The sequence below is a fragment of the Micrasema longulum genome, unplaced genomic scaffold (genome assembly GCF_059751315.1).
Source record: "Micrasema longulum isolate JH-2025_06_02 unplaced genomic scaffold, ASM5975131v1 h1tg001268l, whole genome shotgun sequence".
Lineage (NCBI taxonomy): Eukaryota > Metazoa > Arthropoda > Insecta > Trichoptera > Brachycentridae > Micrasema > Micrasema longulum.
Window position 1 is genome coordinate 315198 of NW_028278455.1, and position 25197 is coordinate 340394.

Below are 25197 nucleotides of genomic sequence, written 5' to 3' on the forward strand. Positions count from 1 at the left end.
TCCATCCACAATCCCTACCCCTCTCCTACCCAGCAGCTTCCATTGTCCGCGTCTGGTGCGTATCGCTTCGTTGGTCAAATACGTTTTTATCACATTTTTTTTGTCGGAGAGGGGTACGGGTTTACGGAAGGGATTTCTGTCCAAGAAATTAAAGATTTACTCCATTTTGAGATCATATATATATTTTTTTAATTTTTGGATTTTTTTATTAAGATTTAAAAAAAAACTTACGATGAGGAATGTTCCTCTGAAGTTTCATGGTCTGGCCCTGAAAAACGTGTATATTATTTTTATCCGTAAGTAGCCGTTAAATATTTTATTTCTAAAGGCAATACTAGAATCATTTAATTTTTATTTACATGACAATACTAGTTCATATTGTCACTTATTGTCATTGTCATTGACGGTTTTGTATTTGGCATTTTTCGTGAGAATATGGCGTATTTTACTAAACATAGAATGCAAATTTTATTCCAATGTTTAATTTTGTACATTTGTTTTGTTTCGGGGAATTCTGACACTTGCGTGAAAAAAGGTCCTTGCAGGTGCGAATATGAAAACGGTACAGCTGTTGATCTTGACGACTCTAATGATAATAATGTTTACGCAACTTCCATAAGTCGGACTAACGATGTTAAAGGGTGGGACATGATATTTTACTATTTCCATCCCTGTAAAGCTTTCAAATTTCAATTCAACGATTCCGTGAAGAATGAATGCCAATCAACATCGGTGAGAATACCTACATTTTCTAAGACGCAAAACTACCCACAAATATAGCAATACTTTGTTTTGGTCTATCTTTTTTCGTGCTGAGAATAGTAAATTTATAATAGTTTTTATTTACCGTTCGAAAATATATTGTATGATAAATGCGTAAATAATAAAATGTAAAAAGTTTTTTTTTAATAGTGCCAACATTTTTAGGTATATCTCAAGGTCTCTTTACAGCAGTAATTTTATGTGATTGTTAATTAAGTTTGAATTTTCGTTTATTTTTATGCATATTTTGAAACATTATACATGTATTATAGATGTAAAGGTAAAGAAGAAAATAAATATAACTATCATCATCATTCCCTTTCCACACCTAATGGTGCATAGGGAACTGCATTGGTACACCAATTGCAGCATATCTTGATCATTTTTGTTACATAAAGGTATGATGATCAGTCTTACGCTTCAGGTACCTGTCCAGGGATTATGAAATACTCTAGAGTAAAAACATCCTTTTAAATAAATATTTCATATCAGCCATGTCGGGAATCGAACCCGAGACCTCTTGAACGGTAGGCAAAGGTGCTGACCATTACACCACGAGGTCGACTATATTACGAGACTAATTAAATATAAAGATAATGAAAATAAAATAATAGAAAAAGAAGACTTCTAAACTAACATAAATCAACACCATTGCTTACCAAATTACCATTTCTTCGGATATGGTCCAATATATTAAATATGAGGCTTAATAAGAATGTTCAGTGGTTTTTTAAACTTTTTATTTGCTAGCCAGTTTTTATGCATCATTAATAATAATTTATCGCTATGATTTTTCAAAGTTTTGCAATTTAAAATTGCACCACTCATTGAAAATCATGGCTACTTGGCAGCTGGGGTCTGGCCTACCAGGGCCTCGATTATGATGGGAAGATAAAGACGTCATACCTTCACCTTGACGGTATAGTTGAAGATAAATTCCCTCTAGCGATTATAAAGACATACTACCGACCCCCCACCTTAAAATTTTGGGTAGGTACATCGATATGAATCAAAGGGAAGCGTACGTCACGATACACATATCTAAGCTCTAAAATGACATAGCTTCAGTATGACGTCATAGTTGAAGATAAAAGTCTCCCGACCGACTACAAAGGTTTAGTACCGATACCATCAAGTTTTGAATTAAGTACATAGTTTTATACCGACGGGTCTAAAACCCCCCGATACGTTTATCTACGCATTAAAAGTGTCAAAAAAATTTGTTCCACCGAGCAATTTTTCCTTTAATTATGATTTATTAAAAATTTTAATCGTTTTGAGGTTGGAACTTTATTTCTTAAAAGCCTATTAAAAATATGAGAGAGAAATTGGTAAACTTTGAAGTCGAATTAAAGTCCGACATAACTGTCACTTTAATAAAACGAAGGCCTAGATGTGAAAATAATGTTGCTAGATTCTGTCCTATTAACAAATAAGAGTATCTAGGCGTTAGAAAATTACCACTCTAAAAAAATTATTTAGTTATTATATTTTTTCCATCTGTTTTACTATCTTTCCGAGTGTATGTATCGAGACGTTTAAGGAGCCGGCTTTGTAGTAAATCGGTAGATACATACAAATGATCGTTAAGCGTACCGTCTAGGTGATTTCCAAAAGTCAGACAAAATTCATGTTCATGTGAGCATTTTTTGTTTGAATTGGGATTTATTGGAGTTTATAATCGCTTTGAAGTGAGCGCTTTTTATTACAGAAGCTTATTTCAACTATAAATAAGAACTATTTGAAATGTTAATGACGTAAGGAACGCGGACTAATTGTTTGCTGTCATTCAATTGGCTTGTTTCGATCATATGATGTCGATATGACAAGTAGGTAGAACATACCGAGATAAGATACAAATAGTACAGAAGTTAAGTATACTGTCTCGATATATACAGATGAAGATAGCGTTCATAATCGAGGCACTGGGGCGTTAACCTCAGGGAGCGCACTTTGCAGACCCGCAGCCTTCTTTTCTCTTTCTCTTCCTAGAAAATAAGTCTCAGGGGGCGCAAAATTCAAATATTGCCAGGGGCGCTCATGACTCTAGCTACGACGCTGCTACTCGTAAACTGGAAATATATCACAACACTATAATCAATTGGTTATTGTGAGCACGTGTTCATGTGAACCTGTGACATTGCAAAATACTTTATTTTATTAAAACTATTTTTAAATGTTTTTTTTTGCGTTTTTTAGAATATCCACCGCATAAAACAGAAACACAAAACTTAATAGCGCTAATAATATGATATATTTGGCTTAGTAATAATAAAAATATTAAAAAAACCACTGAACTGCCTCATTAAAATTTTTATAAAAGTTTTTGAAATGATTTAATTATTTTTTTAAATTCAGTTAGCTCAACATTCAACGTGTTGGCTGGTTGAAAGCTAACCCTCCGGAAAAAGCCGAACCAAAAGCCATCGAGTTAGGTTAGGATAGGTTGGGTTAAGTTTAATGATAAAAAAATTATAGGTTTTTTTACTTAACTTATTAAGTTATTGACTAGTTATTATGTAAGTAAAAAAACGATTTATTTTATTATTAAACTTAACCCAACCTATCAGCGTAACCTTACTCCACATGATAAAATTAATTTCAAAATAAAATAATTATTATTGTATTCAAATTAAAGACGCCAAGCGAAGTTCAACCCTTTCGTTAAGCGTTCATTCAGCAAACGGCATAGCCATTCAGTTCAATGATAGCATTTAATGAATAGCCCAGCAGCTCAGTTGAGTGGCTGATTTAACTATTTGGCGGCAAAATATAGAGATTGTACGAAAAGTTGAAAAAAAAAAATACTTCATACTAAATGTTATTAAATATTTGTATATAACCACTTACCAATTTTTCTATGTCCATCGGTTTCGAGACACACCCGCCTCTTCATCAGGGCACTAATTAAACGAAGTAGAAAAGTCTGTAAGTGGTTATATACAAATATTTAATAACATTCAGTCAAATGTTTGACCACAAAGTTAATGCTTTAAATATCAATAATAATTACGTAATTCGGTTAGTACTGTTTATTTGAAAACTATTATTTTCTATGACTACGTTGTGTCAGGTTTTTTGTAGAGGTTGCATTATGACATTTGCTTGCAGGTTTGTTTACGGAAAATTGAAATGCACAATGTAAACAATACATATACAGCAATAGATGGTGGATATATTGACCGTGGTTCCATAAATACAGTATCTTTTGTATCTGGTGAAAGTGGAAACTCTATTGTCTATAATGTAGATTTGAACACGTAAGTAGATTGTCAATGGCACTAATGCAATTGTTTTATTTAATCAATAATATCTTTTGAGTATGTCCAAATGTCTGTAGACAAGGACTATATATTTGTTTATTTTATGTAAATGTAGTCAAGTATTCAAGAGAAGCCAAACTATTGATAGACATCAGAAGGCCTTCCATTTTAAATTAAGTTGATTTACCCATGTCAGCTGGAACGAGAAGGAATTTATTTTTACCTATTGCCATATTTATCTTTAAATTAAACACATCCAATACATACAGCGCTGCTGAGAATCAGTCTATATGACTTGTTTAGCAGTGCCGATTTAGTAAATATATAGTATATAAATATTATTGTTTGGCTTTATAAATATGTTTACACTGTACTTTTTGAAATTGTCTTTTTGATAAATCCATATCTTATAAGTCAACTTAGATTGTATATTTTTCTGTAAAAGTGTGTGTTTTAAATAAATAAATCTAATACAAAAAAGTAAAAATTAAATTACAATTACTATGGCGACTGCTTTTCTTGACGTTTGGCTTGCCAACCGCCGGCTAAATGCAATGAATAGCATGATAAATAATAAATAAAATAATAATAAATAAATATTTTTTTAAATCGCTAGAAGAGATCACGGCATTTTGTGTCCTGTTGTCATTTATTGTTCTTATTGCCCTCACTATTCTAACCATCTAAAATACTACCCCTTGTGATAAGTTATTGAGTCTTATATCTTCACTGACGCTTCTGGATCGCGCCTACAGGTCATATTCAGAAAAGGGGTCAATGACACATCACAAATAGGGGAACATCTTAAGAGGTTTAATTATGAACAGCTGTTGATCTCGGAATGTTTAAATCAGTGCAGGTAGCTCATAAACCCGCCCATGCTTAGCTCATTTTTCAGGATTTGTGTGAGTTTGAAGCTCATTGCTTTTTCCTAAAATCAATGCCATCAAAAATAGAATTGAAGAATATTTTGGTTACCTGTTCTGTGGTTTCGTTCAAATAACATTCCTCCTAGAGTTGCAGAGTCCTGCTTCTAATTTTTCCTTTATAAAAAACTAAGAGGAAAGTCCGTAAAATCAGGAGCTGTCCCTTTAAGTGTAGCTTTCCAAAACTTTTCATCCACCCTTTTGTTACTTTATTTACGTTTTGTGATCTGATTCGTAATTTATGGACTTGGATTGCATGTCCATTACAATAGTGCGCAATTGTATTGTTAATCCATGTATAAAAGTATTAAAAAATAAAAACCATACCTCTAATATTATGTTTCTCACATTTATTTTAAATTATTTAATACCCTTATTAATTTAATATAATTTATTGATGATATAACTATTATTCCTAAAATTATTGTACATAAAATATACATTAAAAACTTATAAGTACGAGACTGTTTATAAATTATTAATATTTAAGTTAAATTATCAAATTGTATAAATTATATCTATTTTGAATTAAATCTTATTAAACTGAATGAAAATTTTAATACATTGCATTAATTTCAATCTATTTAACATTTTCAATAAAAAACATTGTCATTATTGGTGTTCACATAAAGGTGAAAGATTTTTAGTTTTATTATTCTTATTCTATTTTATGAATTGTGTTTATATATTAATATAACTAAAATAAACATTATTAAGTGCAAAAACCTCATAAAATTAAAATAATTTCATTTGAAAAAAATATGTTCCCTTTGCCTTTCAGAGTCACAACAATTTTGTTGGTTTGCGTGAAGGGAGGCAATACCCTGGCTGTCACTGATCCAAATCCTAGTAATTTGGTATGAATATATTTACTGTATTTATTGTGTCAGGCCAGTATTTGATATTTGAATGTTTTTTTTAATGTTATTATGGCTTAAGAAATTATTGAATGTAAACAATTATTTTTTTAGTAAAGAAATATTTATTTTATTGAAATCTTCAAATACAAAGAATAAGTACTTTGGCGAACTTATTTCTAAAAGCAATATTTTCCAGCCAACCAAAAAATAGACTGGTCAAAAGAATAGTTAGTCAAAAATTTATATTAAAAAACTAAAATATATATATCAAAAGATACATATATGAAAAAAACCTAATTAATTAAAAATAACAGCTGTTTTTTAATGTGGAGAAAAGGCTCGCACACATTAACTTATGATGATGAAATATTTGTAGGCAAGTATGAAGGATGAATCTTATTTGTTGTTAATTTTTTTCAGCTGCTGACTTTGTACTCTCCGAAAGCGTGTGCATTCGGTGGCGGCGCCACGCACCATTCCCTCGGCACTACTCTGCTGATAGTCGTGTTCGTACTGGCGCTTGTATACTTGATAGCCGGATGTCTAGTGAAGCGTTTCCTGATGGGTGCTCAGGGTATTGAAATCATCCCAAATTTGAGTTTCTGGCGGGAATTGCCCAATCTTGTCAAGGTAAATTTTTTAAATCATCATCTGTTCCAACAGGACTGACCAATATAAATGAGTCTGTCTAGACAAACATTAAGGAAATATTAGTAAGATTGTAATGAAGAAATGACCAAACCTTTCTGTGTCCAGGCGAGTGTTTTTGACTTGATGGCTGCTTTCGTGTAAAAATCTTGAATAAGGTGTGATCTGCACTATTTCATTGTTCCTGTACTGGCACCGGAAGTGTAAGACTGATCATGTAACATGATCGAAATACTTAAATAAAATGTACCTTGTCGTTTTCGGCAATTTATTGATTTTCTCAATTTGTGCTTTAGTATTTGTAAGCGTATTAAAAATACTGAATATTTGTTTCTTTTAGGATGGTATGGCCTTCGTATCAAATGGCTTCAAGCCTCCTGCGCAAAGTACCAACCCTGGGCCAGGTCCTAACCCCAATCCCAACAGCTATGACAGCATATAAAAACACTCGTCCGAAGAGAACTTTGTGCTGAGCTATCTGATTAAGGCTGTTTATGTAATGTAAAGATATTCCTTACATGGAAAAAGGTATACCTTTAATTGAATGACTGATTTATGATTAGGTTTTCATACACATTGATGAGTACTTCTTTTTCTTTGTAACTCGCTGTGTAAGGTTATTTTTCCAACATTTAAAACCGACACATGTATTTTTTACTAATATAAATTATTTCTCATTGTCCGTCATCCCAGAGAAATATATTTTAATTTGTTGCATAATAATTTTTTTGTTTGCACTTTGGAATTTGGTATTCATTAAATTCAACCCGCTTAGTTCATAACCACTACTTATGTATATTATTTAGTTAAGATTTTGACATTAATTTTGTATTTATGTTATGATTTTTAGTTTGTTTTGTTTACCCAAGTATATACGGTGTGTTTTTTCTGCAAATTAAAACAATCATCGCTGATCTTAGTCCGTGCAGTTATGTACTTACTAAAGTTTACAAATCTATGTACTAGTTTTCAATCCACATTTTGTAATTTTTTTGGCAGTTTACAATGAAGTTCTGGCACCGCCCCTTATGTATGGGAGGGGTGTATGTAATTGGAAAAACAAGAATGAAAGTAGGCTGAATGCTGTCGAAATCCGATTTCTCAGGCGAATGTGTGGTAAATTTATGTACGATAGGTGCACAAATGTTGAGATCCGTGTACTATGTAAGTAAGAGAAGCATTATTGACAAAATCAAGCTGGAGTGCTGCGTTGGTTTGGACATGCAGAGAGAATGGCCAGCGATAGAACGGCTAAAGAGATTAACGATGCGAATGTTGATGGATGCAGAAAACAAGGAAGACCGAGAAAAACATGTCAAAAGTTGTATTAATTGTCGTTTGTGCATGAGAAGTTGAATAAGTACAGGGGAAGCGAGGTGTATGCAAATACAGCGTGATACAGCTTTCTTTCGTCTCTGCCTTGGGAAAACAACGTGATGGTTTGTTTGAAAAATTATGTACAAGCACAGGAGTTACGTAAACAAAACACGATTATATATTAACAGATTATCATAGCTGTAATCAGCCTATTAGATTTTGTTACACCAAGCGAAAGAATGCTCACATGCCAACAGGTGAGATTGGAAATACGTGAATGTACTAACCCATTTAATCCCATCCTATTTTGCAATTTTGGTGAGTAAAATAATTCTGAACACCCGCAATGTTTCTTTATCAATATGTTTATCAAATCTGCTCTTGAATATTTGTGTGTTAATTCTAAATAATATGAAGATGGTTAACTCTTAAAGTTATTTGGATCTCAAATGGATGGGCAATATTTTCTTTACATTTGAACTCTACAATACTTAAATATGATATAAACTTATTTATAATTTATCATGAGGTCATGAGGTCATTTTATAATACGGTACAAAGCTTCAAATTTAGCAAATCAAATGTAATATGTTGTCATTTCAGGTAAGATAATTGATTTTTAAATGCGTTGGTAAAATACAATAAAAAAAAACTATTTTAAGGTTTTCATTATTTGGTAAAAAATAACAATAAAATAGGAGCATGATTGTATTCAGTTGAAATAAAATAACATTTATTTGATCTATTGGTAAATTAAACAAAACATAATATTTGTATTAAAATACAATTTTTTAAAAAACATGAATACATAGTAATAATTCTCCTGAGTACGCCAAACTTACGCAATACAAGAAGTATTATTAGTATGTCTCTAGAGCCAAAAATATGAATCTCTTTTTTAAATTTTTTTTATTAACTCAGTTAAAAAAAAAACATAAAACCTAATGCCATTTTTTAAAGTTATTCGGATTATATCTCGATGAAAATTGAATAAACCACCAACTTTTTATCTTAAAAACATATTATTATGTATATCGTACAATTAAATGCTCAAATTTTTAACAGTTTGTGAAAAAAACAACGGCCAATTTGCTTTGATTTTATACTGCGTTTTCTTATTTATTTGGTGATGTTTATTTTTTTTAAATATTCTTAATTTTTTCCCTGAGTAAGGCTGCGTTCACAGGCATAAATAGGATCTCATTCAAATGTTGAACTTAAGCAAAATTTAAAAACTGAGTATAAAAAATATATTGTTTATGGTCAGTTCAATCTACAATAACATGATAATAAATTGTAGTCGAAAAGTGTTCAAATAAAGATGAGTTGTATTTAAAAATTGATGCCCAATTAAAAACAATAACTACAAGACTTTGTTTATTTGATTTAGATACAACTGAAAATTATCGTTTTAATACATACCAACATAGTAATTTTATGACACCATTTAGTATGAGAATACAATCATATAATACTTTGTCTCTGTTATATTAATTTTATTTTAAGAATAACATTTTATATTTATTTTGAATATATAAATCGGTAGTATGGTAGGAAGTGTTTTATATTAATTATAATTCACTAGTCTTTAATTACAATTCACTAGTCTGTATAATAATATTGTTTAAATGAATACCATGCAATATAATAAGTATGGAGTTGAAAAAGTATTCTTTGCTATTTTCTCATAACCAGGGCCCTAATTACAGAGGTGTCTATAAAGTAAAATCAAATTTTCTTTATGAAACTGTGCGTATTTGTATGAAAATTTTAACAAACCTTGTCAGTAACCTGTAATTCAACATGTTTCAAAAATATATACATATGAATATTCTGTATTTAATACAGAAAATTGGATTTTACGTTATAGATAGTTGAAGATAACTCTGTTAACTTCCTATTGTAGAGGCCCACATACTTCAATATCTTGATTAATTCATTATATTGGTGTTTCCTTTAATTTACTAATACAATGTAAAAACATTTGAGAATATAATATTATATTCAGCTTGAAAATCGTATTTAAAAATAATCTTTAAAAAATATCACGTTATTGCTTCCTTCAACACAATTAAACATTGTGTCTTAATAGAACTGCAATATTTCAGAAAATATTTGCCAGTGTTTTTTCGTATGGTTAACTCAAATATTTCATCCTAAAATGTCAGTATTTGTACATATTTTTTTGTTACTTTTCTCAGTTAATAGTACTAATTGTGTTACTGTTAAAAAAGTCATTTAAATATTGATCAAAAAATTAAATTGACTGTATTAATAATTACCAGTAAATCTCTTAATTTCCTATTATAATCAGGAGTTAAAGTTTTAATCCAGACCTTACCACAATTAGATGTTTATTTATGTTAGTCTAGGTTTTGTCGACAGTCAATAAAACTATTTGTTATATGACTTTGAATTTGAAATCCATAAGTTATTTTTATATGTTAGTAATGATACTTTATATAAAGGGGTTGATATATGAAGGGTACACGGCTAAAACGGGCTCATCGCATTTTTGAGATATTAATGCCATTTTTTTCACTCGAATGATTTCAATAAAAAGGAATATTAAAAACTAACAGAATGTGGCATCCTGCCTTCAAAATTGTAGGAAATAACTTTGGCAAAAAAAACAGTTAAGTGCGATGATTGTTGCAACAAGCTCATTTTCGTCAGTTCAAGAAGGGATTTTCAAAAATATATGATGTAGATGTTTTTGTTTATTTTTTGTGATTGTGTGTAAAAATACATACTAGATGAATTGAAAACCTGCTTTATTTAGTACATGAACTCAGTTTCCCACAAATAAAGTTTTTATTTTTGTTTTACTCTCCTGTAAAATAGTTATTTGTTAGTGACCACATTCTTGTTGAGCAACCTTCATATATGATATACATAAATAAAGATGTAATTTTCATAATTTTGTTTAGTTCTGCACTGTTTTTATTAGGTGATGGTTACTTATTGGTCAGTAAATACAACACGCTGTAAAAGCAATGCTTTTTATGACATACTTGGCAGCCATATTTAAATCTAATCGTCAGGTTTCTGGCATAGATTGTTAACTAACATTTCACTAATTGTGAAATATTGCATTTTTTAAGGTTAAAGCTCATGCCAAATCCACTATTTAAATAAAACCACAAGTAGAATATTATAAAAACATTCTTTTTTGCATTCATAAAATACAAAATATTTATATTTACTTTTTAAACGAAAAGATTATTTGATGCCAGTCATGAAGAAATCTCACTTTTCGAAAATTTGTTGCTAACAATTTGTGCCAGAAACAGCCAACGTAATATATCTACATAATATTTTAGCACTTTTAGGAAATAACTTATTTCATGTGCCCGTTTTCATTGTTGGGAGCATATTTGTTTTCCAATTAAAACATTTCTTGAATGCCATAAATCAACTAATGCCAGTAAATTATTTTTCGAAGTTAAAAAAAAAACTTTAAACACGAATCATTGGGGTGTGAAGCTGATCGACTACCAAAATTGAATTTGAAAATTTTTAAATTTTTAAATGACTATTTTGGTTTGTTAAAGTGGATATAAAATACACTGGATAGAATGATCTTGTGCCAAATGCATGTGACTATAAAACGCATTTTGTGCAGCAATTATTAATTTGTATGGTTTTGTTTTCTAAATTGTCAAATATGTATGTGAAACGTAAGCATCTATTGTTATTACAATGATAAAAAAAAGTTGTTAGGTCAACTGGGGGATAAATGTACTTGGGGTGATTTATATGAATAGTGTGGTGGTGTGGGAAGCGGGCATTTAACATCTTCGATCAGGATGACATTAAAAAAAAAAAGTTAATTTTCTTAATTTTTTTGTATTCGTAATTAACATAATTATATCACATTTAAAAAGTCTAGTTTGGGAAGGACAGGATGTATTATAATAAATTTCAGATTTAATATAATACATCCTTTTATCTTCAAACAAAAACAAAAATAAAACTTGTCATAGAAGCCCTTACTAAAATGTCTATACTTCTAATGTATACTTTTAAATATATAACATGCCTTCGTCATTAATCAATAGAAAATATAATAAAGAGATTTTATGACATTAAAATATTGAATGAACCGCGTACCGGAATATTTTCTCATTGATATTTTGACAGTTACAAATTGCAATGTTGTAACGGTAGTATTTCATGTAAACTAGCTTCAATTACCTTTCCTTTTATAAAACGAGAATCTAAAGTACATATCGTCGGCCTAACTTAAACAAAACTTATCATTTCGAATCATTTAGTTCTAGAATTGCCAAACAAGTGTCTTGTTTTTCAATAGACACATGTTTTGAAATTCTACAGTATCTGATAGCTACTTAAAAAAATATTAAGCTTTGTTTTTGCTCTTCTGTAAACCTCTCAAAATGCAGATTCGATTGTACCTGTGGGGACCGTCGATATATATGTATCTTATGCGATACCAGGGGCCTAAACAGGTTTTTTAAAAATCAGTACTCCCAAAATTTTGTATAGTTAATTTAAAACTAAAACTAGAAATATAAACTATTCTCCTCCTTTGAGGATTAATCTTTGCAAAGTGCCAACAACATGGAGCCACATCTTTACGGTCTAAAATTCAATGCCTGCTTGTAGAGCCATGTTCTTCGGCCACCCTGTTTCTTATTTTACATTTTAGTGATGTTCCATGGCCACCAAGGTACCTGATTTGTTCGCATCGCACCCTGGGAATCATAGTGGGACAACTCAAATACAGTTTTTTTTAAGGATTCAAAACATGCTTGCAAAATTGTTTATGTGGAAAAAATGTAAATTGTGTTATTAATGTACATATGCATATTATGTCACTATTCATAATTTATTTGAGAATATTTTTAGTTTCAACTGAACAAAACCATATTTTTATATCATCTACATGTTTATTGTAAATAACTTAACATTGTAATCATTTTTCAAAATAAATACACTGTGTTCACAAATATACTTTATTTTTGTTATTTTATGTAAAGCTAGTTCATTTGACAAATTCCTATAAACTGTATTTATAAAATTCGTTTCATCGGGATCGTAGTGAAACAACGGATGTGTGAAAAATGGGACATAGTCTTTCTTTTATATTTGATATTGAAAAAGTTGTAAAAGTTTTTTTTCCAGGTTTGAAAAAAATATACATACATACCCAAGTATCAAATGATACAATTTTGCACTTTTCAAGTTGTGACATAAAATATTTTAAAAAATCGAACCGCTCTCACGTGAAAAAAAAACCACATGCGTCATTGTTCTACAATCCCGATGATTAGGTTTAAATGTAATTTTAAAATATATTAAATGATAAGTGCAGGAGCTTCAAATTTGGAATGCTTTTACCTCATTTCTGCTTCTGTTCCCCCATTTTCATCGTTTTTTGAATTTGACTAAGAAAGAAAAAATAAAGTTAGCAAAAAAAAGTAATAGGTAGTAAGTAGCTACCCATAAACAGGTCAAGCTTTTGTGGGTTATTTTTTTGTTTGTAGTAAATCTGATATATTTTTTTATTGTGCTTTAAACGCTCTTTTAATTTGACTATTTTAGTGATGTCAAGCCGCAAAGTAAACTCCTAAATAATTAATAAGTTAAAAGGTTAGTTTTGTTACCACTGACGCAAACAATAGTATAGTAAATTAAGATAGAAAAATCATTTCGTATTTTAATATCTGTATCTTAGAGGATAAAACACCGAAGTCCACCTTTTGCTGTTTTGAAGTTAAAAATGCAAATTTATCACAATAAGCTATTTTATAAGTGAATAAAACACCACAATTCACTTTCACCATAAAAATGCTTTTTAAGTTGAAATAAAAATCGTAAGTGCGAGTCCCAGATACGCTATTTTAATAAGTACTATTATTATAAAAAAATGTTATTTTACATTGAAAGTTCTGTATAGGTTGAAATTATCTCATTTGGTTCAAAAGTTTTTGAAATTGCACAATCACAAAATCTTGTTTGTTGTGACTCCTGTGGTGTAGTGTTGTGATCTTGACGGATTTTCCGTCATATCTAGCGGATTGGAGCGCCCTCGAGGTGGGATAATTTCGTATTTGATGGGATTTTCAAGATGACAGAACTTTTGGTGGAATTGAAGGAAAAATATATGTATAAAATAAAAAGTAACTAACTTCGGAATTACTACCATCTGTGACATTTGAGTTTGATGACCAACAATGGCGGCGGCGGCAGAAAGTGAAGATGAAGAGGATTTAGTCTAACTTTAATAATTTTATTGCAGTTTAATTTAATTTGCTCGTGGTGTATTGGTCATCGCATTTGCCTACCATGCAAGAGGTCTCGGGTTTGATTTCGGACATGGTTGAAATGAAATATTTATTTAAAAAAAAGTTTATACACTTGAATATTTCATAGTCCCTGGACTGGCACCTGAAACGTAAGATTGATCATCTTACTTTCATGTAACAAATATGATCAAGATACGTTGCGATTTCTATACTAACTCAGTGCCTTATGCGCCATTAGGTGCGGAAGTGAATAATGATGATGATGATGTTAATTTAATTTTAAGAGTGAACATGAAAATTTAACAAAAAAAAAATAGTGCCGTGTAGTTATTTTAGTTCATAAAAAAAGGTAGTCAAATTCAGCGGAACATCTCGCGGAAATCCGTGTTAGTTTTGACGGGAATTTGACGGATTTTAATTTTTTTTTAGCGGAAATGTTTTTTTAAATTTTTTATTCATAAATTTCATAAAAAGTACATGTTTTTGTAAAACTCTAAACATATTTACTTTTACACATCTAGTAAATGTTATCATTGTAACTCTCCAAAAAAAGAGACTAATGAGAGAGACAGAACTAGAGACTAATGAGAGAGGCAGAGACAAAACTTTTGTATCTGCATACGGGTATAACTCTTGTGCTTGGAGAGTGAATGTAAATGACAAGGTGGCAACACTGTCGTGGTGTATCCTTTAAGGTACAGATATTACGATAACTTACTATAATGTGTAATGGGGGTTCCTCAATTTTACCCTCAAAGCACCAAAGTGCCTATCTCGCTTGGCTGAGTACCTGGCTGGTCATTGGAATTTCCCTGGTTCAATTCCTGAATCAGGCAATTTAAAAAAAAGAGATTTAAAGAATGAACATAGGTATTATAATGATTTTTCTACCTTAATTCATTAAATTCACTCAAATTTAAATGACAATCTTATCAACATTTTCTTAGCTCTTCCCAATAGGTGCATATATCATAATTTCTTTCATAAAGACACAATAGTTGTACGCTTCGGGTGTTGTTCAGTGACTATGAAATATCCGGTGTTTTCGCAGTTTTAACGATGTTAGGAATTGAACCCTGACGATTTTAGGTTAATCATAGAAACAGCTAAATACCCAAATTAAAAATGATATGTAAGATATTTACACACGGTATATTTTTATTTAATGTTATTTACAAGTTTTAAACAACCGTAATAGGGAAATATCACATACTACGATTACCGATAAAAATATATGAAATGGATTTAAAATAATTAATTGTATTTTCAAAATCAATATGGATATTGTAGAGAAATGTTTTCCTACATGAATGTAAAAAAGAAATTCAATAAAAATGTGTTGGTAGAAAAACGCGACGTGTTTGGCCTTGGTTGTTTTGACGTCAAGATTCATGAAATTGTTCCACACAAATTTCAATGGCAGGAACAAATAAACATGAATCGTGACGTATTAGGGGCGTGGCCAATGGAATGACCGTTTTTGCGCGAATTCAAAATTACAATTTAAAAAGTATTTTTTATGCTACCAACTAATAATTAGCAAAAAATTTTTTTTACTAAACAGTATTTTATAGAGCTTTATTACTTAAAAAATGTGATATTTCCCTATTAATCGTAGTTATGCAGAAAGCAGCTAGCCATAGAAAAGTGAAACTGAGAATTATCTCTTTTAAGCACTTTTGTAAAATGAGTAAATAATCAAATTTACCCACTAGTTGGAATGTTTTTTACTTTGACAAATCATAAATAATGCGTACATTCGTTTTTTTAATGCAAAAAATAATTTAACTTTGTATTTGACCAGTTTGAATTATTTTTATAGTCTGGCTGACCACGCAACCTAAGATGTGCATTTAGCAGAAAACAGCCAAATTTAATATTGAATGATATCTCATGCAAGCTTTGTATGTATGAGATGACATTCCGTATTAAAACATTTTTTTTTCTTTCAGCTATATTTTTTAATTCATGTATTTATAAAATTAAAATACCCATGTATTTACCCACTTTCATTTATTTAAGAGAACTAGATTTCTGTAGGAATAATCTTCCTTTTTAATATAAAAATCAAACACTGATTTGAGCCTATTGAATAATTATTTTATTTTTGAAATGTAAAAACAAAAATTTCGTGACAATTGTTTCGCCTTGTATTTTCAAACGATTGCGGTTTCAAACGATTTCGACATTTATTTAAAAATGCCCTAACAAGGCGAAACAATTGTCACAAAAAATTTGTTTTAATCCTTTAAAAATATAATAAAGTGTTCAATTGACTCAAATCAATGTTTAATTTTATATCAAAAGTATAAATACAAATTCTACAAAATAAACCCCAAATCAATAAGTTAATCTTCCCATCTGCATTTATACTGCAAGATTTTTCTAGTGCCGTGGGTATTTTTGCAAATTGAGAAATGCTGTTTTTGTGATCAACTCAATTTTTAGAAGGTGATTATTACTTACAGTTTTTCCATAGAATTATGTATAATTCTATGGTTTTTTGTATCAAGGCAGGCGCCATGGCGCAGTTGGTTAGACAGCTAACTGTGAAACTGGCGTCGCGGGTTCGATTCCCGCCAGTTGCAATAAAGAAATCTAAGAAATATTTTCTTCTCAATTGGTTTGGTGTTGTGGTGTATTTTTCATTACGTCTTTCCATATCCCCTCTATCCCACCTGCTGTCAAGCCTCAATATAGAGACTTAGCGGATTAAAAAAAAGCCTGGCTGTTTTTAGCAGAACATAGAATTGATCTAACGGCACCCCATAACATCAACACCAATGTTTTTCAAAATTGTGAACTGGCTGCTTTTTGCATAATTACGTTCAATCAATGCGTTATGCAATCAAAGTAAATAATTAATTACCTCTTCGCGATCTTTAGCAGTGATACAAGAGAATAAAGCCACAGCGACTTCGCATCCTTCTTCGTCGTCCTCAATACTTTCCACTAGAACATGTCCAATTGGATTAGACTTCCGCAGTCCAAATTAATATTCTACAACGGGGTGCTATTCTGAACCACTCTCGTGGCACGAGAAACACTGCTTTCTCGTGCTGCGAGAGTGGTTCAGAATAGCACCCCAGGGCTGTCCAAACCAGTGCCTCGATTATGAACGCTATCTTCATCTGTATTTATCGAGATGGTATACTTAACTTCTGTACTATCTGTATCTTACCTCGGTATGTTCTACCTACTTGTCATATCGACATCATATGATCGAAACCAGCTAATGGAATGACCGCAAACAATTAGTCCGCGTTCCTTACGTCATTAACATTTAAAATAGTTCTCATTTATGTTTTAAATAGGCTTCTGTAATAAAAAGTACTCAATTAAATGCGATTATAAACTCCTATAAATCCCAATTCAAGCAAAAAATGCTCGCTGCTTGAACATGAATTTTGGATGACTTTTGGAAATCACCTAGACGGTACGCTTAACGATCGTCTGTATGTATCTACCGATTTACTACAAAGCCGGCTCCTATAACGTCTCGATACATATACTCGGAAATATAGTAAAACAGATGGAAAAAATATAATAACTAAATATTTTTTTAGAGTGGTAATTTTCTGACGCATATAATATGTGTCTGACGCCTAGATACTCTTATTTGTTAATAACAGAGAACCTAGCGACATTACTTTCACATCTAGGCGTTCGTTTTATTAACGTATCAGTTAGTACCCTTGATTCATATCGATGTACCTACCCAAAACTTAAATGTGGGGTAGTATGTTTTTATAATCGCTAGAGGGAATTTATCTTCAACTATACCCTCAAGGTGAAGGTATGACGTCTTTATTTTCCCATCATAATCGAGGCCCAGCTCCCCCACAGTTCTAATCCTGGTCCATGTTTCGAAGCCAGGGTACGTTTTCTGATAGGAAGTTAAAATTTATCTTCAATTTTATCTACGAAGTAAAATTAAGTTTTGCGTATGAAAATCAGAATATGCATACATTTTTCTCTTTTGAATATGTTCAATTATATGTTACCGATGAAGATACTTTAAATGTTCATGCAAATATACTCATTTTCGTACACAACTATCGATTTTTCTTTATAGACAGTCGAAGATAACCCTGTTAACTTCCCTTTGTAATCGGGGCCCAGGAACGCTGTTTTTTTCCGACCCTCTATTTCCCTCGATCTTTTCCTTCACGACAAACTGAAGTATGGCATATTCTTGACATTCTACGGTGAATCCACATTTCGAATGCTTTAAGGCGGTTTATAATATTAACTTTAAGGCTGTAGTCTGGTAAAACGCACGCATGACTTTGCCATTTTAAAACGAATGTTTTTTTTTAAATCGCGCAATAATAAAAAAATAAAAAAACATAAATTAGATAAAAACAATATTTTTTAAAGGTATTTCCATAAAAAAATGTACTTAAAAGTTTAATGGAACTAAAATATAATTACTTTTATACCGGCAGATTACGCCATTTGAAATTTAGACTAAACTTTGATATCTGGGTTTTCATATAAAGACTAAGTATTGAACTAAATTTTTTTGAAACAATTTGAAGATAATACATTGAACATAAAAGTGGCCTAAGCTAAATCTTGTTTTTCTGTTTTTGAAAAGAAATACAAGCATTTTAAATCACATACATTTTTGTGACATTTTCCTTTATTTCTACCGGTTACCGGTACCGACAAGGGCAGGTATGATGGTAATAAAAACGTAAATAAGATATTGTTACAAATTTAATATTACAACCAGAATTATCTTCTTTTTAAAAAAAGAGAAAACAATTCTATAAAAAAGGTCTTAAATAAAATATTTCAATTTTTTTTATAAAGAATTACCGAAGGCATAATTTTACGAAGAAATAAAGAAAAATGACACCGTACAGTCTCTACACCGTACAGTAAGACAGACTATAATATAATAATATAACATTTGACCATTCGTTGTCTCAGTTTTTGGTTTATATTATCTTTACAAAGAACTACTTATCACCAGTTTAGATTTATTGAAGCATTTACATTAAGACGGTAGTTAAATAATTACCTTCTTGTTTACAGTAATCCATAATTTCTGTTACTTTTTCCATTACTTTTGGTTGAGATTCAAACATATATGCTGCCATCGCTACAACGCCGTCTGAACTATAGCGTCCCTCTGGAGATATCTGTGAAGTATAAACATGTTTCTTGTTAAATAATGAGGAAGTTCCGTGGTTTTATTAAATTATTTTATTTGACAATAATAATAATCAGTTAATAATAGTTTATTAACAAAAATAACAATTACTTTATCTACTACATACACACTTAGGTAATAGATTTCTCTGGATCATATCTAGTCTGCCTAACTTGGTACAACCTGTTTTAAGGCAGACATTTTTATGCAAAAATAAACAATAACATTACTACCTACATAATTTACTATGCAGTTATACAATATTAATTTATTATTTAGGAATGTATTTTGAGTAAATTTTCCGATTTATCTCGACCTAAACCCAGTAACCATTTTTTTACAAATTTATTAAATTGAATCTGGGTCATGGTTTTTTTGCAATCTTTGGGTAACATATTGAATATTTTGGGGGCCAGAAACCTGAAATTTCTTTGCCCGAATTCAGAGTTTGTGATAGACCCCATGACCCATCCTCTAGTTTGACTTCTGGTAGTGTGGGAGTGTTTTTTTTGGGATTTGATTGAATAATTTACTTTCACAAATATTATTATTCTAAACATAGATAATTGCTTTATATCTAAGATCTCAAATTCCTCAAATAACTTGACGCTGGGGTACCTAAAGGGCTTTTTAAACATTATTTTAATGATTGATTTTTGAGCAGATTCGAGAGGTTTTAATATCGATTTATTAGTGCCTCCCCATCCTATTATGCCATAAGTTATAATTAAGTTACATAAAATAAAATATAGTTGTTTGAGTTTAATTAGAGATAAGATGTTGATAAGATGTTACGTATCGATAATAGACTATCAAACTACGCATTTTTTAAAAGTTTTGTCATTTGGAAATATCACCGCCTGTGACGTCACGAGTTCAAGTCCGTGAATTAACATTTAAAAGTAGAACCCCGTTAAACGCGCTAAACGTCGAAAAACATGGCTGCCCGGAAACTGGAAATCTATCACAACGCTCTAATTGATCAGTTATTTTTAACTCACGTTTGCGTGAACCTGTAACGTTTCAAAGAAGTTCATTTTCATAGATTTTTGAGAAACTTCACGGTACAATTGAATGCTCTAATTTTTACCGCGTGTAAGAAAACATTTTTCGTATTTAATTTCTCTTAGCTCAATTCTTCTCTGATTGCTCAATATTTTATGATAAAGTTCACCCCCGCCTCCTTGGACGCCAAACATAATTTTTTTTTGAAATAATCAATCCATTCAACCAATGACTAAATAATTTGAATGAATTACTGCATTCGGACTTTCATTCGAATGAATTAGTAATTGAATGCATTTATTTTTATTCGAATGAATCCCCTCTAGTAAAAACCGAATGGAGGTATGTTCACCTCGTAGTGATAGTGGTCGGGTCATTCTCCTACCATGCTTCAGGTCTCAGGCTGGATTCCTGGCAAGGTAGAGGTGAAATGTTGATTTCAAAGGTGGTTTTACGCTGCAATATTCCCTTGTCTCTGGACTGGAACTTGAAGCGTAAGCTTGATCACCTTACATCATGCAACAAATGATCAAGATGCGCTGCGTTTGGTGTGCTTATGACTAATCACCAACGCAATATTTTAACATCTTTGTGTCGAAGGATGTAGAAATCCTAAAGTAACTCAATATTTAATAAGGAACTGCAAACTATTTCGATTTACCTAACCCATGCGAAAGAGTTCCCGAAAGTATTATTTTACTTGACAAAGATATACCTCCTTATGCTCTCAATGAAATAAGAATCTTTCCGGATGGTAGCCTGCTCGACGGTAAAGTGGGAGCGGCGTTTGTTCCTTTTGAGAGTGATAAAGAATTACCAGGCAGAACATTTAAATTAGACGATTTCTGCTCAGTTTTTCAGGCTGAACTACTCGCAATAAGAGACACTATCGAATGGTTATTTAAAAAAACCACCAGAGAGGTGGGTTATTGCAAAAATATTATTAGATTGTTGTTCGGGTGTTCAAGCTATAAGTGATACTCGGTCGGTGAATCCATTAATTGTAGATATTCAGAGTCAAAGCATCATTAAGCATCTAAAAAAAGAGGGATGATCATTCAAATAAAATATGCTGGATAAGAGGACATGCTGGTATCGTAGGAGATGAGAGAGCGGATGAACGAGCAAGAGCCGCAACTTGTAAAAGAACGGCACCTTTCTTCTCAGAATTTCCCCTTAGCTTTGCTAAACGCTGTATAAAACAAAATACGCAGAAGCGTTGGGAGGATCATTACCGCGCTTTTTTTTCAGGTTAAATCACTAAAATGTTTTTCCCAACGCTGGTTGATGCAAAAACTTCCGTCGTCATCACCAAAGTACTTTCGAAACGACCCAAATTTTTACCAGACACTGAGCTATGAGAAGTTACCTATATAGGTTTAAATTAAGGAATGATGACTATTGTCCATGCGATGATATTTCTTCACAAAGTGTCGAACATCTGTTATTTCAGTGCCAATTTTTCAGTTTACAACGCCATAATCTTGAAGCAGAATGCAGGAAAGATGGAATATCCTTAACAAATATCCACACTGTAGTTAAAAGTAGTTATCACGCGCCATTGTTCTTGAACTTTGCAACTATGGTGATTGGACTCATAAAGGTAATAAACCAAAATAAGTGATCGAACATCCCATTTCCAAGACAAACAAAAACGATTTTTCCGAGTACCTTAGCCTTGTACATAATACGTAAGAATGCTTAGGTTTTAAAATTATGTATCCAAAGATAGTTCGGTTGATGTGTTCGTTCAGCGAAGACAGTTATACAAAAAATGAATGATTAGCTCACTTTTCGATAGATGAAACTTACCGACTTGTCTCTTTAGGAAAACATCGATATTTTTGTTGTATTTTGTTTAACATTATTTTCAACATATTTCGTATGTCTTATTAATTAATGAATGTTAATATAACAATCCTATAAATTAATTTAATGAACCTGTCGTTTGGTATAAATATAAAATTTAAAAAAATATTTATAAAATTTCAGGATAGCGGAGAATAGGGAAAACAGGACAGATATTACGATGGTTTAATATGTACCGCTTACAATTTGAATTTTTTTGTACATGCAGGCTAGTAGACACTTCCCTTCCCTTGTCACTGGAGGCACATAGTCTTGAATATTTTGGATATCTGTATCGGGAGCCTTGATCAGCTCTAAACACTCGGCACTACCCAGATTAATTGGACCGGGGCTGGCATATTCTTCAGCACCCTAAAATTTAAAGAAAGAATTAAAAATTAAGGTTTAAAATTTTTTAAGTATTTTATTATTATTGACATAACGTACATTGCTAATTAATGAATTTTCCCATTAATTATAAATATTCTACGATGATACTGTCCTGAAAATTTTTCAATTAGTCTTCAAATTGAAGTATGTATGTATTAACAACATAGGTGCACAAATAATGTCGAGGTCTGTACATTACTCGTATATCGTATGTAAAGGCTGAGATAAGCATTATCGACAACATCAAGAAAGGAGTTCTGTGTTGGTTAAAACGTATAGAGCAAATAGACAATGAACGAATAGCTAAAACGGTTTACGATGCTAATATTGACGGATGCAGAAATCGAGGAAGACGGCCCACTCCTGAGACTTTGGTCAAAGCTATTAAATTTCCGCCACCCTAAAGTATAAGCGCTTCAAATTTTACTATAATATTTTAATTCTTTGTTTAATTTAAATACAGTTTTAATGAAATTTAATAAGGTTTTTTATTATTTATTAAAATTAATGTTTAAAGCAGTAACTAGTTTGTAACTTTCCATGTTAAATTATTTTACTATATGGCGATCGGTTTCAGAACACGACTTTCCTTTGTCAATGCTGAAAAATAAAAGAAACTGTCGTGTACTGAAATCCATTTGAAGTGTAATGTCCCTTTCCGAGCGTTTTTACAAGAGTTTTTATATTTTTTAGAAAGGCAGTGTGAATTTAAATATCAATTAAAAAATTTAATGACCTCTTTAAAAATTATTGATTCACCATAACCCGTCCCTAACTGTAATCAAAATATGTATAAAACAATAACATAAATAACTATTTTTTTTTTGTATTTACTTAATTATTATTTTGTCAAAATACTTTACGTAAAACATTTTTACGAAAATAACGAATATTATCTTTTAATCTACTTACATTGTCCATAAGGACAATTATCAAGTACTTACAATATAAAATTGCTATTGAGAAATAGATAGTAGAGGTGGGTTGCGCACGGATCGACGAGTGGATCAAGCCAAATAGGTAAATAGCAAATAGCAAATCTTCATTTGCTTTTAAATTTAGTCTACAAGTCTCTGTGAATTTATTAAGTTTTTTAAAACTATTTCAATTTATTTTGCTTATTATGTTTTACGTCGATAATTAGGTTAATTATATTTTATTATTATGTTAACTATGTTAAATAAAGATATCGCGTTGTGGTCATGAGGCTATTGTCTCGGACTCACGGACCAAAGGTCCGTGGTTCGAATCCCACTCTACCCCAACTCAATTCCATTTTCCAATAGTTAGTTATTTACAACTCGTTGAAAATGGCCCTCCAAATTAAATATTTGGGTAAATCATAAGAACGCAAATATTTCTATGTTAAATAAAGATATCGCGTTGTGGTCATGAGGCTATTGTCTCGGACTCACGGACCAAAGGTCCGTGGTTCGAATCCCACTCTACCCCAACTCAATTCCATTTTCCAATAGTTAGTTATTTACAACTCGTTGAAAATGGCCCTCCAAATTAAATATTTGGGTAAATCATAAGAACGCAAATATTTTTTTTTCATAAAAAAAAAGAAAAAAAAAAAAAACTAATTTAAGGCATAATCAAGTTAATTATATTAATTACGTTTTTATTTTATTATTATGTTACCTATGTTAAATAACCAATTTAAGGTACGTTTCATTATGCTTATTGTAAAATGTTTCCCTCGGCACGGGACAACCCCAGTGAGGGAACATTATTCTGTATAAAAAAAATAATACAAAATTGTAAAAATATAAATAAATAAATAAATGCAAAAATCAGCGTTAGCGCAATGATTTCATCTTTTTTAAAAATAAAACACCATAGTATGAGGCCATTTGAATTTCTTTTGAGCAATATTGTATAGATTCAGATTAACAAATCCTTCCATTTACAATTATAGTTATAAGTATTTTATTTCGCAATGTTAAAGCCGAATCAATAAATAATATAATGTACGATTTTATAAATTTTTCATACCTCGGCGTAAATTATGCTTTTACTTAGCATAAGTACCACAATGTGCAAAATAGTTATGGCCTTTCCCATGGCAGTTACACTGTTGGTCAGGTAGGTACAAGTACAGTTTTTATTTGCTATCTCTATACACATCTATTGCATTGCAATATGTCAGGATTGATTTTTGAAGAGAACAGATTTTTTGTGTAGCTTATATGTAATTTAATTCTGTGTGAGTTCATTGGCGTAGGTATTATTTTTGATTTAGTCAGTGCAAATATTTTTTCTCAATTTTTTTATTTTGAATCTTGATAAGGCATACATAAACATATTTTTATGTGTACTCTAATAATAACAATGTACCTACGTATATTTTATTATAAATTGTTGAACACATATTTCTTATCAACAAATTACAACAGAGATAAAGAACATTTTAGATAAGGGAATATGGAAGTTCGGGCATTAACAGGGCTTATGGCCTGTCATTGGCTGGTTTAAATGGCCACTTTACACACTGCGTAACGTTCGCCATTTTTGTTATGTGTTTGAACATCAATGTTTCTTCGATTCTTCCATCTGTTGATTTTAGTGAAGTTAAAGAGCTGAAACCTGTATTGTTGTGAAGAGATTCATTTGATCGAATTATTTCACATTACATACTAGGTAACGACGAATAATTCGATCAAATGAATCTTTTCACAACAATAAGGGTTTCAGCCTTTCAACTGTACTAAAATAAACTGACGAAAGAATTGAAGAAATATA

At 31.1% G+C, this 25197-nt stretch overlaps 2 protein-coding genes across 3 annotated transcripts; one reads left to right on the forward strand and one right to left on the reverse strand.

Annotated features, from left to right (window-relative positions):
- Window positions 1–359: 359 nt before the first annotated feature.
- On the forward strand, window positions 360–12749 carry LOC148276145 (uncharacterized). Its single transcript, XM_088234712.1, has 5 exons — window positions 360–732; window positions 3874–4022; window positions 5733–5808; window positions 6232–6441; window positions 6800–12749. Exons 1-5 carry the CDS (start codon window positions 436–438, stop codon window positions 6899–6901), a joined length of 834 nt encoding a protein of 277 aa, XP_088090838.1. The 5' UTR covers window positions 360–435; the 3' UTR covers window positions 6902–12749.
- LOC148276146 (general odorant-binding protein 19d-like) lies at window positions 11533–24597 on the reverse strand. 2 transcript variants are annotated; one of them, XM_088234714.1, is made up of 6 exons: window positions 24451–24597; window positions 22267–22434; window positions 19078–19198; window positions 16918–17000; window positions 14767–14872; window positions 11533–13187 (listed from the first exon to the last, which is right to left on the reverse strand). In XM_088234714.1, exons 1-5 carry the CDS (start codon window positions 24580–24582, stop codon window positions 14801–14803), a joined length of 576 nt encoding a protein of 191 aa, XP_088090840.1. In that variant the 5' UTR covers window positions 24583–24597; the 3' UTR covers window positions 11533–13187; window positions 14767–14800. The 2 variants fall into 2 exon arrangements, with proteins under 2 accessions (XP_088090840.1, XP_088090841.1); XM_088234715.1 differs by lacking the exon at window positions 14767–14872.
- Between the last annotated feature and the right edge of the window lie 600 nt (window positions 24598–25197).

Coding starts and splice junctions, on each gene's coding strand:
- LOC148276145 (XM_088234712.1), top strand. CDS start 436: ATGGCGTATTTTACTAAACATAGAATGCAAATTTTATTCCAATGTTTA. Junction 733..3,873: donor ATGAATGCCAATCAACATCG/GTGAGAATACCT, acceptor ATTTGCTTGCAG/GTTTGTTTACGGAAAATTGA. Junction 4,023..5,732: donor TATAATGTAGATTTGAACAC/GTAAGTAGATTG, acceptor TTTGCCTTTCAG/AGTCACAACAATTTTGTTGG.
- LOC148276146 (XM_088234714.1), bottom strand. CDS start 24,582: ATGTGTATAGAGATAGCAAATAAAAACTGTACTTGTACCTACCTGACC. Junction 22,435..24,450: donor AAAGCATAATTTACGCCGAG/GTATGAAAAATT, acceptor TTTAAATTTTAG/GGTGCTGAAGAATATGCCAG. Junction 17,001..19,077: donor GGATTACTGTAAACAAGAAG/GTAATTATTTAA, acceptor GACATGTTCTAG/TGGAAAGTATTGAGGACGAC.